At 44.5% G+C, this 13871-nt stretch overlaps 1 protein-coding gene across 1 annotated transcript in view; it reads left to right on the top strand.

Annotated features, from left to right (window-relative positions):
- The window catches only part of P3H2 (prolyl 3-hydroxylase 2), a 148877-nt gene extending 136190 nt beyond the window's left edge, over positions 1-12687 (top strand). The window contains exons 12-15 of the mRNA XM_041731613.1: positions 552-669; positions 2028-2103; positions 6251-6391; positions 11719-12687. Coding sequence (XP_041587547.1) covers positions 552-669; positions 2028-2103; positions 6251-6391; positions 11719-11811 — 428 coding nt within the window. The 3' untranslated portion in view covers positions 11812-12687. The remainder of the gene's footprint in view (positions 1-551; positions 670-2027; positions 2104-6250; positions 6392-11718) is intronic.
- The last annotated feature ends 1184 nt before the right edge of the window (positions 12688-13871 follow it).

Consider the following 13871-nt stretch of genomic DNA (forward strand, 5'->3'; position numbering starts at 1 on the left):
CAGGGTGAAGCAGACTGCTTCACCCTCTGCCTCTCTCTCTCTCTCTCTCTCTTTCTGTGTCTTTCATTAATAAATAAATAAAATATTTTTTAAAAAGGGCAGAGACCCTTGCTCCAGGCCTTTATGATTGATTTTTCCCCTAGATCTTCTCTTCCACACCCTGTTGAGTAGGAGGGGAAGGAGAAGTTCTTGAGAGTAAAGTTGGCACCTGAGGTTTCAGCTGAATCAGTCTTTTCTTTTTACATTTTCATTTCGCCCCTTTCCTTGGACTGCCCCAGGTGAATGATGGAATTTCTATTATGTGTATTTATATCAAGAAACTTTTATGGCAGAACAGACAGATGGGATTTGCCCTTGATTTTACAAGTATCTCATCAAAGCAGGACCGGTCTCCTGACTGCTTAGTCAGTTCTTTCTTTCATCTACGTGGGTCTGCCTTGCGTCTCAGATTTGCATAGGGTACCAGTGATGGGCAAAGACAGTGTGGCATCAGCTTTGCTGTTGGACGCTCCTGCTCTCCTGTCATTTTCACCTGTTCCCTTTTTCGGCAGGTCAGCAGGATAGAAGAACTGACCTCAGTCACCCCATCCATGCTGACAACTGCCTGTTGGATCCTGAGGCCAATGAGTGCTGGAAGGAGCCTCCCGCTTACACATTCCGGGACTATAGGTACAACCAGCACCAACCTTAAAACCAAGCTTTTGCCCAATAGTTACCAAATACCTAGAAAATCGAGGAAATTAGAAAACGGATCTTTGCTTGTCGCCAGAGTAATCTCTGTGAAGCAGAGATTCTCAGATAACCTCCTGAAGCAGCTGCCACAACCAGGAAGTGACTTGATCACCTCATATTTTTTAAAGGTTATACCTATTTATTTGATAGAGAGCATAAGTAGGGGGAGCAGCAGGCAGAAGGAGAGGGTGAAGCAGGCTCTCTGCTGAGCCTGCAGCCCAACATGGGGCTCCATCCCAAAACCCTGGAATCATGACCTGAGCCGAAGACAGACGCTTAATCAACTGAGCCACCCAGTCATCCTGATTATCTTATATTTTTATCTTAAGAATCCAACCACATTTAGTTCATCTTAATCCACAAAAATGCCCATTATGTTTTAATATGAAAAGTGTTTTTTTTTTATTTGTTTAGCCTTCACTGAAATGTATTCCTTATGGGATGCATATCTCAGCCGGAGAACACAGGATATGCTGTCTCAATGCACATAGGGGTCTTACAATATCACTCAACTATGTCTACCTTCTATAAATATGAAACTAGAAACTCAGGGAAAAAAATTGGATGATACTTTAGTGTCTAAAGAGAAGTCACCGTATATAATAGTGGTTAATTATTACAGCAGCATGCTCCAGACAAAAACATTTATTGAGCACCCCTTCTCTGTGCAAGGCAAGACTACACCTCTTGAAGCTCTCTGGCTACTTCCAGGGAAAAATACATGCCTTCGATATACAAGCATTAGAGGGAAGAAGAGAGTTATAAGTAGTGTGAGCAGGCTCAAAGGGGTAGATTAAATCTAGTTAGGTTTTCTTAGGAAAAAGTGAAATCAAGTTTGAAATATAATTAAAATGTTAGGGCAGCCTGGGTGGCTCAGTGGTTTAGCGCCGCCTTCAGCTCAGGGCGTGATCCTGGAGACCTGCGGATCAAGTCCCACGTCTGGCTCTCTGGGTGGAGCCTGCTTCTCCCTCTGCCTGTGTCTCTACCACTCTCTCTCTCTCTCTCTCTGTGTGTGTGTGTGTGTGTGTGTGTGTGTGTCTCTCTCATAAGTAAATAAAATATTAAAATAAAAGATTTGTTAAAATGTTAGCATAAGTGAAACAAATAAATACTTCAGGGATATGACCCAAACTACTTCTGATCTTACTCTTCAGGGTTAGGAAGGTCAGTTCTTTCAATGTCTGGTTCAAAGGAAACTTACCAGTCAGGCTGGTCAGTTTGTCACGTCTTCAGTATTCTCTGAAGATGATGTTGTAAGCTTGTGACATTACAGATGGTTTTCTCTTTTCTTATAGTGCTCTCCTGTATATGAATGATGACTTCGAAGGAGGAGAATTCATTTTCACTGAGATGGATGCCAAGACTGTGACCGTAAGTAAGCCTTTGCAGGCAAGTTTTTGTAGCATTGCTTCATCTCAATCTTGCCCTTTTCCAAGGACTCACAGACTATTGGATTCCAAATATCTGAGCTTGACAATTCAAGAGGTGCAGAGGGGCCCAGCAGATGTATACATCAAAAATGTTAGAGAAGGGATCATCAATAAAAATACTCCAGCCTGTTTTACAAATGGGTAATTTAAGGAATAGGTGTACATGAAGGATTTGCTCATGGTTACATAGGTAGTTAGTGTTAGACTTGGAACCAGAACTTAGGTCTTCTGATTTTTTTGTCAAGTAGTCTGATGGAAATACAAAAACAATTTGGACTAGACAAATGGATTCTACAGAATAGCTTCGAGCAACCTGGTGTTCTGCATGCTTGGATTGAGCATTGCACTCTAGCCCTAGTTACCAGAATTACCATATATGTGTATGCGTATATATAATTGTGACTATAAGTAAACCTACACCTGAAAGATTAAAATATACACATTACACACACATTTTAGATGCGACTTTAAATACACCTTCATAGGTAAAAAAAAATCAAGTTAATTTCAACTACCGTCTTCCTAGGCAGCGAGTGCCTTTGGAAAACCAGTCTACTGAGTTATAGACTATATAGCCAGCATTCTGTGGACGTTAAGCCAAAGAGCATACACCATGGTAGAAAAATATGTTTTCCAGTTGAGAGGATAATTGAATTGTAAATAGATCATGAAATACATCTTTCCTCTGTACACAATCTAAATAGTTGAGACATGTATCTGACAAGCGTCAAGGATTTTGCATTAAACACTCTATCTCCACAACTTTTTTGTGAGTATTATGTTAACCCTCTCCTACTTTGTATCCTTTTCTTAATAGTGAAACACCCATATTATCATTCATGGCACAGTGCTGGGGTATAAGCCCATGATATCAAATATTCTGTACTACCTGATTTATAAGGGAACCCTATGGAGATTCTTGTTAAAATCATCCAGAAACATTGGAATAATTAAGAAAAGATATTTCATACAATTTCATGCAATAATGTGTATCTAAAAGGTTATGATGCTTCACAGTTTGTTGTAAAAGCTTAAGTATCAACAGAGTATTTTAACGCTTCATGATCTGGAAAATTAAATCAAGATCGATGATCCCAGTTGTTTATAATCCTGACACAAAATTACCATTTTTTAAAAAAAAAAAAGCCTCAGTGCAGAAAGCATTTGATTTCTGAGCTCTGCTAACACCAAAACAGATTTTTAAATGCCTGCGCTTCCCAGAGTTGGAAAGAAAGTCCCGACAGGTGATTGAAAAGATTCCTTTGCTTCTACTCCATCTAGTGGTCATATTTGGAAACGCTCAGTGTTTCAAAGCAAGTGATGCCCGGGATCCGATGTAAGAATCAGTGATTCATTCATTGTTGAACGCAAGTTAACTGTAATTCTGCTGCTTCAAGATGTGAAAGCAGATAGTACCGCTCTTTCATATAACTATATGAAGGTTTAATTATTTTAAAAAGCACTGAGTCTAACCACCACAGCACCACCCTCAAAAAAGCAAATTAATTAATTAATTAATTGAATGATTGATTGATTTACACAATGTTCTGATTCAAAAGCGCCACGTTGACAGATTCATTTTTCCAGACTAGTTCTACTTCAGATTAGTACGTGTGGTGGAGTTTTTAGGGCACTTGTAAATGATTAAAATTCTTAGGTAATCAGTCCTAAGAGCAAAAAGAGAAATGAATAGTTTTCCTTTTCAAGCTTTCCTTTTTCTTTGACTCTGAAGGAAGAAATGAAGGCAGAGAAATGGCCCAACCTGGGGCCTACACAAAGAAGAAAAGTCTTACAAGTTCTTTACTTTGCAAAATTCTGGGAATTACACACCACTAAATGGTAGCTAAAATTTTACATTTATTCAAAACAAGTACAGCACAAAGGCTTCTCTGACTGTTAATCACTGCTTAGATGAACAGCAAAAGGGCTTTTCTTTTATGGTACTTGGAAGATACATGGATTATTTTCAACGGCATATTTGTGAAACATGAGTATTTTGGGATTTGGGTTTCTCCGTGCAAGTTTGAAAGAGATGAAATTTAATAAGTTCTATTTGCTTCATGAAACATTAAATTCAACCACAACTGTGTTCCAAAAGTATGTTTACAATCATCTAAACTTCAGGACATAGTTTCTTGTAGAAGTAATGTCCTAAATGAAGTCTGTTCATTCCTTTACATGGCTGATGTATGTAACAGGTTGACGTTCTTCTTTTGATAAGATTAGTCATCTAGACTTTTGTGAACCTATATATACCTATAATCGATTCCAAATGATTTGGGGAGCTGATAGCTGCTTTTCCTAGACTTTCCCAGTTTATTCATGTGTAAAAAAATACTTGCAATTCATCCAGTTCCATCAGAGATAAAGCATCAAATTGACCCCACACCTGTCTTTAATATTGTAAAGTATTAATGCTGACACTTGATCATCACATTGAAGCCAATGGTGACCAAATGTGGTTGAGTGAGCCCTGACCAGGGAGTGGGATGCTCAGAAAACTAGAAAAGAGATCTGAAAGCTGTGTGTAGACGAAGGCTTTCCTATCCTACTTCATATGTTTCAAGTATAATTTATTTTGTTGTTTCTGTGGGGAAACATACAACAAATTCCTTCTCCAGGAAAATGAAATCGGGTTGATACCAACGACACCCATAAGTACTGAACTCTCTGGATTTTTGTCAGAAAAGCCACCTTGACAAAGCTGCAGAAGAAAATTAACTCTCTCCAGCAAAGACGAGTCATTTCTCAATTTCTGTGAATAGAAGAGTAACCAGAAACTGCTTTTCCTTGCTCTTCCCTTTAACACACACACACACACACACACACACACACACACACACACACATTAACACACAGGTTTCAGACATTTTTATTCCTCTATCTCCTTCGGGCCTTCCACGTGTAGGTTACAGTCTAGGGGTACCTATGTTGGGTAGCATCCAAAGACCTCAGGAAAGTTTCCAAATACTGCTCCGAAGCTGGCAGGGGAAAAAAACAGAGCCATCCCATTTTATGGTGAAGGAAACCGAAGGTTCTTCTAATGGGCATGTCTTAATCCAAGTCAGTTCAGAAAATAATTAGTTTAAAATGGGTGCATCTGATCACAAGGTAGAAAGGCACCACATTTTTTTCTTGTACTTTCCCTTTCTAAGATCTACTATGGAGTGAGTGATGTTTCTGTGTTTCTCAAGAAAGGAAAATGAACCCTACTGACATCAGACACTTCTTAAAATACAGATGCGAGGCCCCCTTCTATTCCGTGGCTTGGGTTCACTCAATTTGGAGAGCCCGCTCACTTGATCTAACACCCAGGCTCCCTTGGCAATGCCTCTTTTCTCTCTACTCTCTTCTACATAAACGCTAGTGAACAGTTTCACTGAGCAGGGCACAGGCTTAGAAGGACTGTGTTAATCATGTCAGAGCTCTGAAGGCCATGGAATAGGTCTCCCCAAGGAGCAGCATGGCCTCATCACTGGAGGTATTAAAGCATTTGCTGAGGACCACTGGGCAGGAATACTGTAGTAGGAATTAAAGTATCATATGAAATTAGACTTTTAAAAATCTCTGTATTATGAAAGGAAAGGCTCACAAACCATAAATGTACAATTAAGGCATGAGAAAGGGTGCACCATGGAGCACCCCATAGATCACTAATAAGAATTCACCAGCACTCTAGAGGTCCCCTTGGTTTGTTTTGGTCATTCCACAAATATTAAATGGACACCTGCCTTATGCCAGATACTGCACTAGGGCTAAAGGCAGGGAAGGGAAGTGAAAAAGAGGCTTTGTCTTCATGGAATTTAGCAGCCATAGCTCAGCATGTATTGAGCCGTTCGTTACTCGGTGCCACCAATGGTGCCAGCCGTTTTACCTGAATAATTTAATGTCTGAATCAGACATGATTCTGAACTTCTTTGTTTTACGGGTGAGGAAATTGAACTGATCTGTGTCTGCTCCAACCCCAAGATTTCCTTATTCTTTGATTCAAAACTTGACCTAAATAATCCCGTAGAAGGATAGAGAAAAGGGTCGTCGAAATGCTTGTGATACGGAAATGAGAGTCTGATTGTCATGTTCTTTCTCAGGCGTCTATCAAACCAAAGTGTGGGCGTATGATCAGTTTCTCATCTGGAGGAGAGAACCCTCATGGAGTGAAGGCAGTCACCAAGGGCCAGAGGTGTGCTGTGGCTCTGTGGTTTACCTTGGACCCACTTTATAGAGAATTGGTGAGTGTGTGATCCACCCAGAAGGCCAATTAGATGTCCCAAAGACCTGCTTCATGAACTGATTTATCTGAAAAGTCCTCTGATTGATCCATAACCATTTAGGGATCTTAGAGATCACAAAAATCAAACTATTACAAAGTCCTTTCTTTCTAGTTTCCAACATTGGCTGTGTTTTCTTTTAAAAAAATTATTTATTCATGAGAAAGACAGAGACGCAGAGACATAGGCAGAGGGAGAAGCAGGCTCCCTGCGGGGAGCCTGTTGCAGGACTCAAACCCAGGACTCTAGAATTACGAACTGAGCTGAAGGCAGATGCTCAACCACTGAGCCACCCAGGTGTCCCAACTGGCTGTTCTTTCTAAGCAAGAATAGATTTTCCTGTTGAGACTCAAAATGAAGCAATTACACATCTGCTGTCTGTAGTGTGAGTTTGAGAGGGAGAGGAGGGGCTAGGGAGGCAGTTCTTGATCAGATGGGTTCCAATAAGTGAATGTTTGTGGAAAATACGAATTGAAATGGCACCTGACAGTTTCTAGATAGTTTGGAGCTTGTTAACAAACTGTGGTATCAGGAGACAGGAACCACTTTCTCCAGGGCACCAGGAAGACTCATTTGTTTTCTCAAGAAATCATTAAAAAGCGCACTGAATAATGGATGAGATGCATGTAGAGGACAGTGAGTAAACCTGAAAGTTTGTCGTTATTTACTATTATTAGCTTAAATGTTGCATATTAACGTATTGTTATTATTATATTGGAAGTAGACACTTAGCCCGGATCCCATCCTTCTGGGTTCCCCAGCCAGAGCTTACAGTCACTATCTGTGAGGCTGCAGAAGGATGACTTAAGACCAATATCCTAAAGCCCATTGAAGGAAAATGTTGACTTTCAAATTGTTACCACCACTTGGTGGAGTTGTCCACTTCGAAAGTAGCAAGTTCATTGTCACTAACTGGCTCCAGTCAACAGCTCCACTTGGGATGCTGAGATTGAAACTGAAACTTCACAGCAAGGGGTACACTGGGGGTCTTCAGTCTCCTCCAGCCCTGAGTATTGACAAGCTATGAATTCTGGTCTTTTTTTTTAAGATTTTATTTATTTATTCATGACACACACACACACACACACACACACACACAGAGGCAGAGAGAGAAGCAGGCTTCCTGTGGTGAGCCTGATGTGGGACTTGATCCCAGGACCCTGAGATCATGCCCTGAGCCAAAAGTAGACACTCAACCCCTGAGCCACGCAGGCATCCAGAAATTCTAGTCTTTAATATGGCATTCAATCCAGTTTTCTCTTAAAATACGTAAATTGAATCCAATCTAGTCAGAAACTGTTTAAAATTCCTGCCTCCGCCTCATACTTCTTGCCATGGGATCTAACACGGATTTCGAGGCTGCTAGGCCACATTCCATAAGCATTTTTTCATGTACCTCACAGATGTTTATGGAAGATCTCTGTACCTGGGCAACCGGGCTGGGTAGGCCCTGGGGGGTGGGGGGTGACAACACACAGTCCCTGATCAGGGATGGGGGGAGGGGGAGGAGCTTGGAGAGGTCCACAGGGAAGTAGATCTGCCAAAGCAGTGTGCATTTTGTAGATGGATTGAGGTTCCCTCTCCCTGAGGAGATGATAGCCAGGCCCTGAAAGAGGCAAGAGGGATCCTGGTCCTGGGGGGCTGGGGGAGCGGAGCACACAGTTCTGAAGAGTTCAGGGGGCCCTGAACAGTGTCCTTCAGCTATGGTTCCTTCCTTTCTTTGTGCTCCTCACTCCAAGAGGCCAGCACTCCCTCCCCGCCCTCCCCGCAGGGCACTCCTGCACCAGGCAATGCAGGCAGGCCCTGGACCGACAGGAAGGGAGCACATTCCTGGAACATCGCCACACGCCTTTGTCTCTTTAGTGTTCAGCTCAGCAAACACTGAGTCTGTTTCATTACTCAGTATCCCAACCTTCTCTTCCAAGGTATTTTCTATCAAATGAAGGAGCACAAAGTGAAGCAAGCCTCTGGGCTCCTTCTGGATCCCCAGGGTGTTGGGAAATATCCCCAAGAGTCTGGGCAGTAGCGGCATCTAGTGGCCACGCGAGAGAATGACCAGAGCCTCTTCAGCAACTACTGGGAAATTTAGAAATGTAGCCTGTGGGATTCCCACACTTTGCTCCCACGTGGCAATCACCTGTGCAGTTTTGCAGACTGCTGACACCGGGCTTTCATCCTCAGCCATCCTGGATGTATTGATGGGAAGTGTGACCTGGGTATGGAGAGCTTTAAAAGCTCCCCAGGCGATTGGAATGTGCAGGAACGTTCGGGAGTCCTGAGCAAGGTGCCTCTTCTCAGATTGAATCCCTGAGCAAGGAAAGCCTGTGAAGGAGTCAAAAGGGTGGGCAGATTTCCCTGCTTGTTCTAGATTGTTTTCAAGGTATCAGTTTTCAGAGAGAAAAGAGCTAGTGTTGTAAACTCTTAAGGAGGCACAACATCAGAAGCTTGAGTTCTGGGGCAGCCCAGGTGGCTCAGTGGTTTGGCGCTGCCTTCAGCCCAGGGCCTGATCCTGGAGACCCAAGATCAAGTCCCACGTCGGGTTCCCTGCATGGAGCCTGCTTCTCCCTCTGCTTGTGTCTCTCCCTCTCTCTCTCTCTCTCTCTCTCTCTTTCTCTGTGTGTGTGTCTCATGAATAAATAAATCAAATCTTAAAAAAAAAAAAGAAAAAAGCTTGAGTTCTTTTGTACCTGGAGTTCCAGCTCATGAACCTCTCTCCCTTTCAGGAGAGACGTGGTTGCAAGAGTCTCTTGGGGGAAGCACATCTGAGCATTTGTATCAGTTTTGTATGCCTGTTTGTTAAGGAGAAAGTTGTGGTTCCCATGTTCAGAAAGTAGTGCTCAAGCATCTTACTTAGCATGACATCAGTTTAGCTTTCTGTGATTTAGTATATTTGGTCCTTATGGTTGCCTTTCTGGAAGCATCATTTTCAACTATGAGGTCTTGAATGGAGGAGCTTTGTTTTCAAGTCATAAAATAGTTTTGCCATAACTTGCTGTGTGGGGCGTTGTGCTAGGGACTAGCGAGAGGGGACACAGACTACATAAGACATACCCCTGTTTTCAAGGAGCTTGAGATAAAATGGGAGACACACAGGGAGGGCTAAGGTAATTCAAACACCAGGCAAAGTTCAGTAAGAATTATTCGGGGCAGATGTATGTGTTAGCAGATATAAAGAGGAAACCATAAAGGCTTCATTGAGGAGATGGCAGTTGGCCTGCACCTTAGGGAGAGACATTTTAAACAGAGAGAGGACCCTTCATGCACTTGCATATTTATTCATTGGATGTAATCGAGCCCTTGCCATATGTCAGTTTTTGTTCTGGGCATTGCAAATACAACAGTGATCAAAATTGACAAGATTTCCTGCTTTCGTGGTGCTTTCCTTCTAGTGGAAAAAGACAACAAATAAGTAAAAGCAAATCCTTGAGAGATTTTCAGATAGTGAGAAATGATGTGTGGGAAGGGGAATAAGATCAGTGATTCGAGAGTAAAGGGGAGGTGACAGCCTGTGAGAGCTTTCCCAACAAGGGACATGTACGTTGGCACTTGAGTGACAAGAAGCAGCCAACTGTGATAAATATCTTGGGAAGAATATTTGAGGCAGAGGACAGGTTGCAAAGGCCCAGAGATTAATACACCAAGAAATCCCAAGTGGCCAGAACATGGTAAGCAAATGCAAAATGGACAGTGCTCTGAAAGGGAGGACTCAGAGGAGGAGGGGGATCAGATGCAACAAACTAGCTAAGAAATATGAATTCTTGGGATGCCTGGGTGGTTCAGTCAGGTAAGCAGCTGCATTTGGCTCAGGTCACGGTCCCAGGGTCCTGGGATTGAGCCCCATGTCAGGCTTCCTACTCAATGAGTAGTCGGCTTCTCCTTCTCCCTCTGCCCCTTCCTTCGCTCATGCATGGGCTCTCTCTCTCTCTCTCTCTTTCTCTCTCAAATAAATAAATAATCTTTTTTTTTTTTTAAAAAAAAGAAAGAAACATGAATTCTATTCTAAATAGGGTAGGAAATCCATGTGCCCTTCTGGCTTCCCCTTCTGGGGAAGAACAACATGGTACCTCTAGTACATACCAGACAGGAAGCTACAGCTAGTCTTCATATTGTGGACTAGAGGAGTGATGGAGAAGGTGAAAGAACATGGAAGGTTGGAGATGCCATTAGGAGATAGACCAACTGGGCCTGCTGATGGCTTGATGTAGGAGGAGGGGAAGGCATAAGATGTAATGGAAGCATCCAGAAGGACCTTTAACCTAGATGGGGGCTAGGGATTTCTTTGAGCAATTTCAGGGAACTTGAGGTAAGTCAAGAAATCACAGTATAAGGTGAGGTGAGAAGAGAAGACAGGAAGAATCAAAGAAGAGAGAAAGGTCTAAATCAGGCAACTCCTTATAAGCATACCAAGAATATTGATTCTACAACCTCAAGCAACAGGAACCCATGCATGGGTCGTGAGCCCTGAACCGGACAGTGACATGGTCGGGACTGAAGTGCAGAGGGCCCACCAGAAGCATGTGCAAGTGGGGTGAGAAATGGGGTACAATTTGGAAACTGCACCAATTGAGCTAAGCGATGACGAAAGCCTCAATCTGTGATTCTCCAGGGGGAAGCGATTTTGCCTCCTGGGGAACATTTGGCAATGGCTAGAGATGTGTTTTCGTTGTCAAAACATGGAGAGACATGCTACTGGGTCCCTGGAGGGGGTAGAGGCCTGAGCTTCTGCTAAACAGTCTGTTAGGTGCAGGACTGCCCCCAACAACACAGAATTATCTGGTCCAGAATGTCAGGAGCGCCGAGGTTGAGGAAGCCTGCCCTAAAGTAAGGCAACAGTAGTGGACACTGAAAATGGGTGGTTATAAGAGGTGGAAGAGACAGGACTAGGTGATTTATCAGATCCAAGGAACCATGGCTGAGCTTTGAGGGTAAATGGGGGAGCAGAGGCGGTCCTTCCTGAGAGAGGATTGGTGAGGAGGACCAGAATAGGTGTGGGGGGATGGTGGGAGGGAAGCACTGAGTTGGAGATGCCTCTGGAACCACACAGTAGAAAGGGTATGAATCCGTTGAAGGCACAAGACTTCTGGGCAAAAGAGAAAGCTTGGAAAGTAACTGCTTAGGACACGAGGCAGCCAGGAGAAGGCAGCAGTGGAGGGACGGAGATGAGCGTCAGGCCTTGGGATCTAGCGCCAGCCTGTGCACGATGGATGCCTCGCGGCGTCCGGGAAGCACGTGCCACTGGGGCTGGTGAGGGCGTCATGTAACAAATGTGTCACTTACCTGTTTTGCAGGAGCGAATACAGGCCGACGAGGTGATCGCCATCCTAGATCAGGAGCAGCAGGGGAAGCACGAGCCGCCTATCAACCCCAAAGACGAGCTATGAACATGAGGGAAAGAAAAGTTCTATGAGATATTTATTTAAATTGTTAATCTTATGAGAACCTTTTTATTTTTGTACAGAGCCGTGGTATAAGTTAACAGGTTAAGCTGACTCCTCTGATCCCCCTTCTGTTCCTGAGGATGCTCGCTTTGCCCCACTTGGGCTGTCCGTCTTGGTTTCTCATCAGGTCCACGCACACACACATGCACGTGCACGCACACATGCACACACACACACACACACACACGCACTCGGGCCCTGCATTTGCTGCAGATCTGAAAGCTCAAGCAGAAAGAATCAGTTGTTGTTGGCAAAACTACAAGTCTCCTGCGGCTCCAGCTTTAAAGGCAGCGTGTGGTGTGGACCCAGAGGCCTTCCTGGCCCCTTGGGTGATACCGCCTCGCAGGGCTGGCGGCCGAGCTGGAGTCCACAGCAGGGTCCGCACTGCCCCCCGGGGTGGGGAGCGCTGCAGGAGACGGGGTCCCCACCTCTGCAGGGCCCTGGCGTGGGGACTGGCTCTGGTGCCCTCACCTGAGAACACACCTCACCTACATGGGAAGCTTTGATTCATCGTCCACAGTGTTCCAGACAGGACTGCCCTGAGCCTCGGGTCTTTGAAAAGAGTGGGTCAGGGGGTGGAAGGAGAGTGACCCTTTACCCCTATGCCTTGGGAAGAACATCCCCATCCCCGCCTGGAGCAGGGCACCAGTGCCGCAAGCCCGAGTGTGGGGCCCAGTGGGGTGAAGGGTACGAAAAATGGATTTCTGACTGATTCCAGCCTTCCACTGTGTGTGTTTTGGGGTTCCCTCATCTCGCTGCTATCCAGTTCACAGATTCGTGCTTGTGTCTGATTGTTTAATACAGGGAGCCTTACTCTAACATCTGGCATTTATGGTTTCTTCTCCCGAATGTTTGGTGTGGCTTCAGGTAATGGGTGTGTGGTGGTGGCGGTGGGGGGTGCAGCCCAGGGACAACACTGGGCCATGACTAGTTTGCTGGCAGGGGCTTCAGGACCACAAGGAAAGTGGAAGCAGTGCTGTTGAAGGAACAGAAATGGTTGGCAGAGGTGTCAGTACAGAGGACGTCTGGCCCTTGGCCGGAATTCTGCGGAAACCCTGCAAAGACACTGTTTGCAAAAAAAAAAAAAAAAAGACACTGTTTGCAGTGGGGCTGGGGTGGTTCTAGCCCAGGGAAGCCGGTGCCACTAGCCAGTGGGAGATCACCTGCCTTGGTCATGGGCACGGGTAGGGATAGTCATTCCTAAGAAAACCAGCAGATCACAACATTTTCTGAAAAATCTCATTTATTTTTTTCCATTAATGATCTTGGCTAATGGTAAGCTCATTCATCCTCTGAGACTGGAAAACTGAGTCACCGTGACTTATGTGCCATCTCTTCTCCACCCAGCCTTCAGCTGGAGGAGTGGAAGGAGCATCAGATTTATAATCCCAGCTGGATCGACGATGCCCTGCTGCGTGACCTGCAGCCACCGTCTTTCCCTTTCTGGGCTTCGGCTTCCTTTTCTGAAAATGATGTCATTGGTTATGATTGTTTCCAAAAGGCCCTCCCGCCTCTTGCTCTAAATACAAAACCAAGCAAATAAAAGACAAAAGCAAAGCTGACTTTAGAAAGGTTCACAGATGCAACCTAAGTTACTTCTACAAACATTTGGAGCATTTGTGAATGGGTTCATTAATGTGTATCTGTGGTTTGAAAACTCTAAGCCCAATTTTTGGGCTAAAGCTTCCTGAGCTTTGAAAAGGTAGGTTTCTGTTTGTTTGCCGTCTCACCGAGAAGTGTTTGCTGGCACTCCGATGTGCTGGTAGGGGAAGCTGGGCAAGATCTAATTTCTGTTTTCTGGCAACAAGGCGTCAACAAAGAAAGCCGTCTTTGGTTCCTTGCAGTTCCCGCTTCCTGGGTGCTGTGCGAGCTCCAGGAGAGGCAGGGACTCCGGCACACAGGTCGAGTTTGCGCCCCACAGAAAGTGGGGGACAGCCTCCATCCATGGTGTGTGGATTCACATCTTGTGCCATTTGCTGACTGCACAGGGTAGTGATTCCTGT

This window comes from Vulpes lagopus, chromosome 17, assembly GCF_018345385.1.
Source record: "Vulpes lagopus strain Blue_001 chromosome 17, ASM1834538v1, whole genome shotgun sequence".
Lineage (NCBI taxonomy): Eukaryota > Metazoa > Chordata > Mammalia > Carnivora > Canidae > Vulpes > Vulpes lagopus.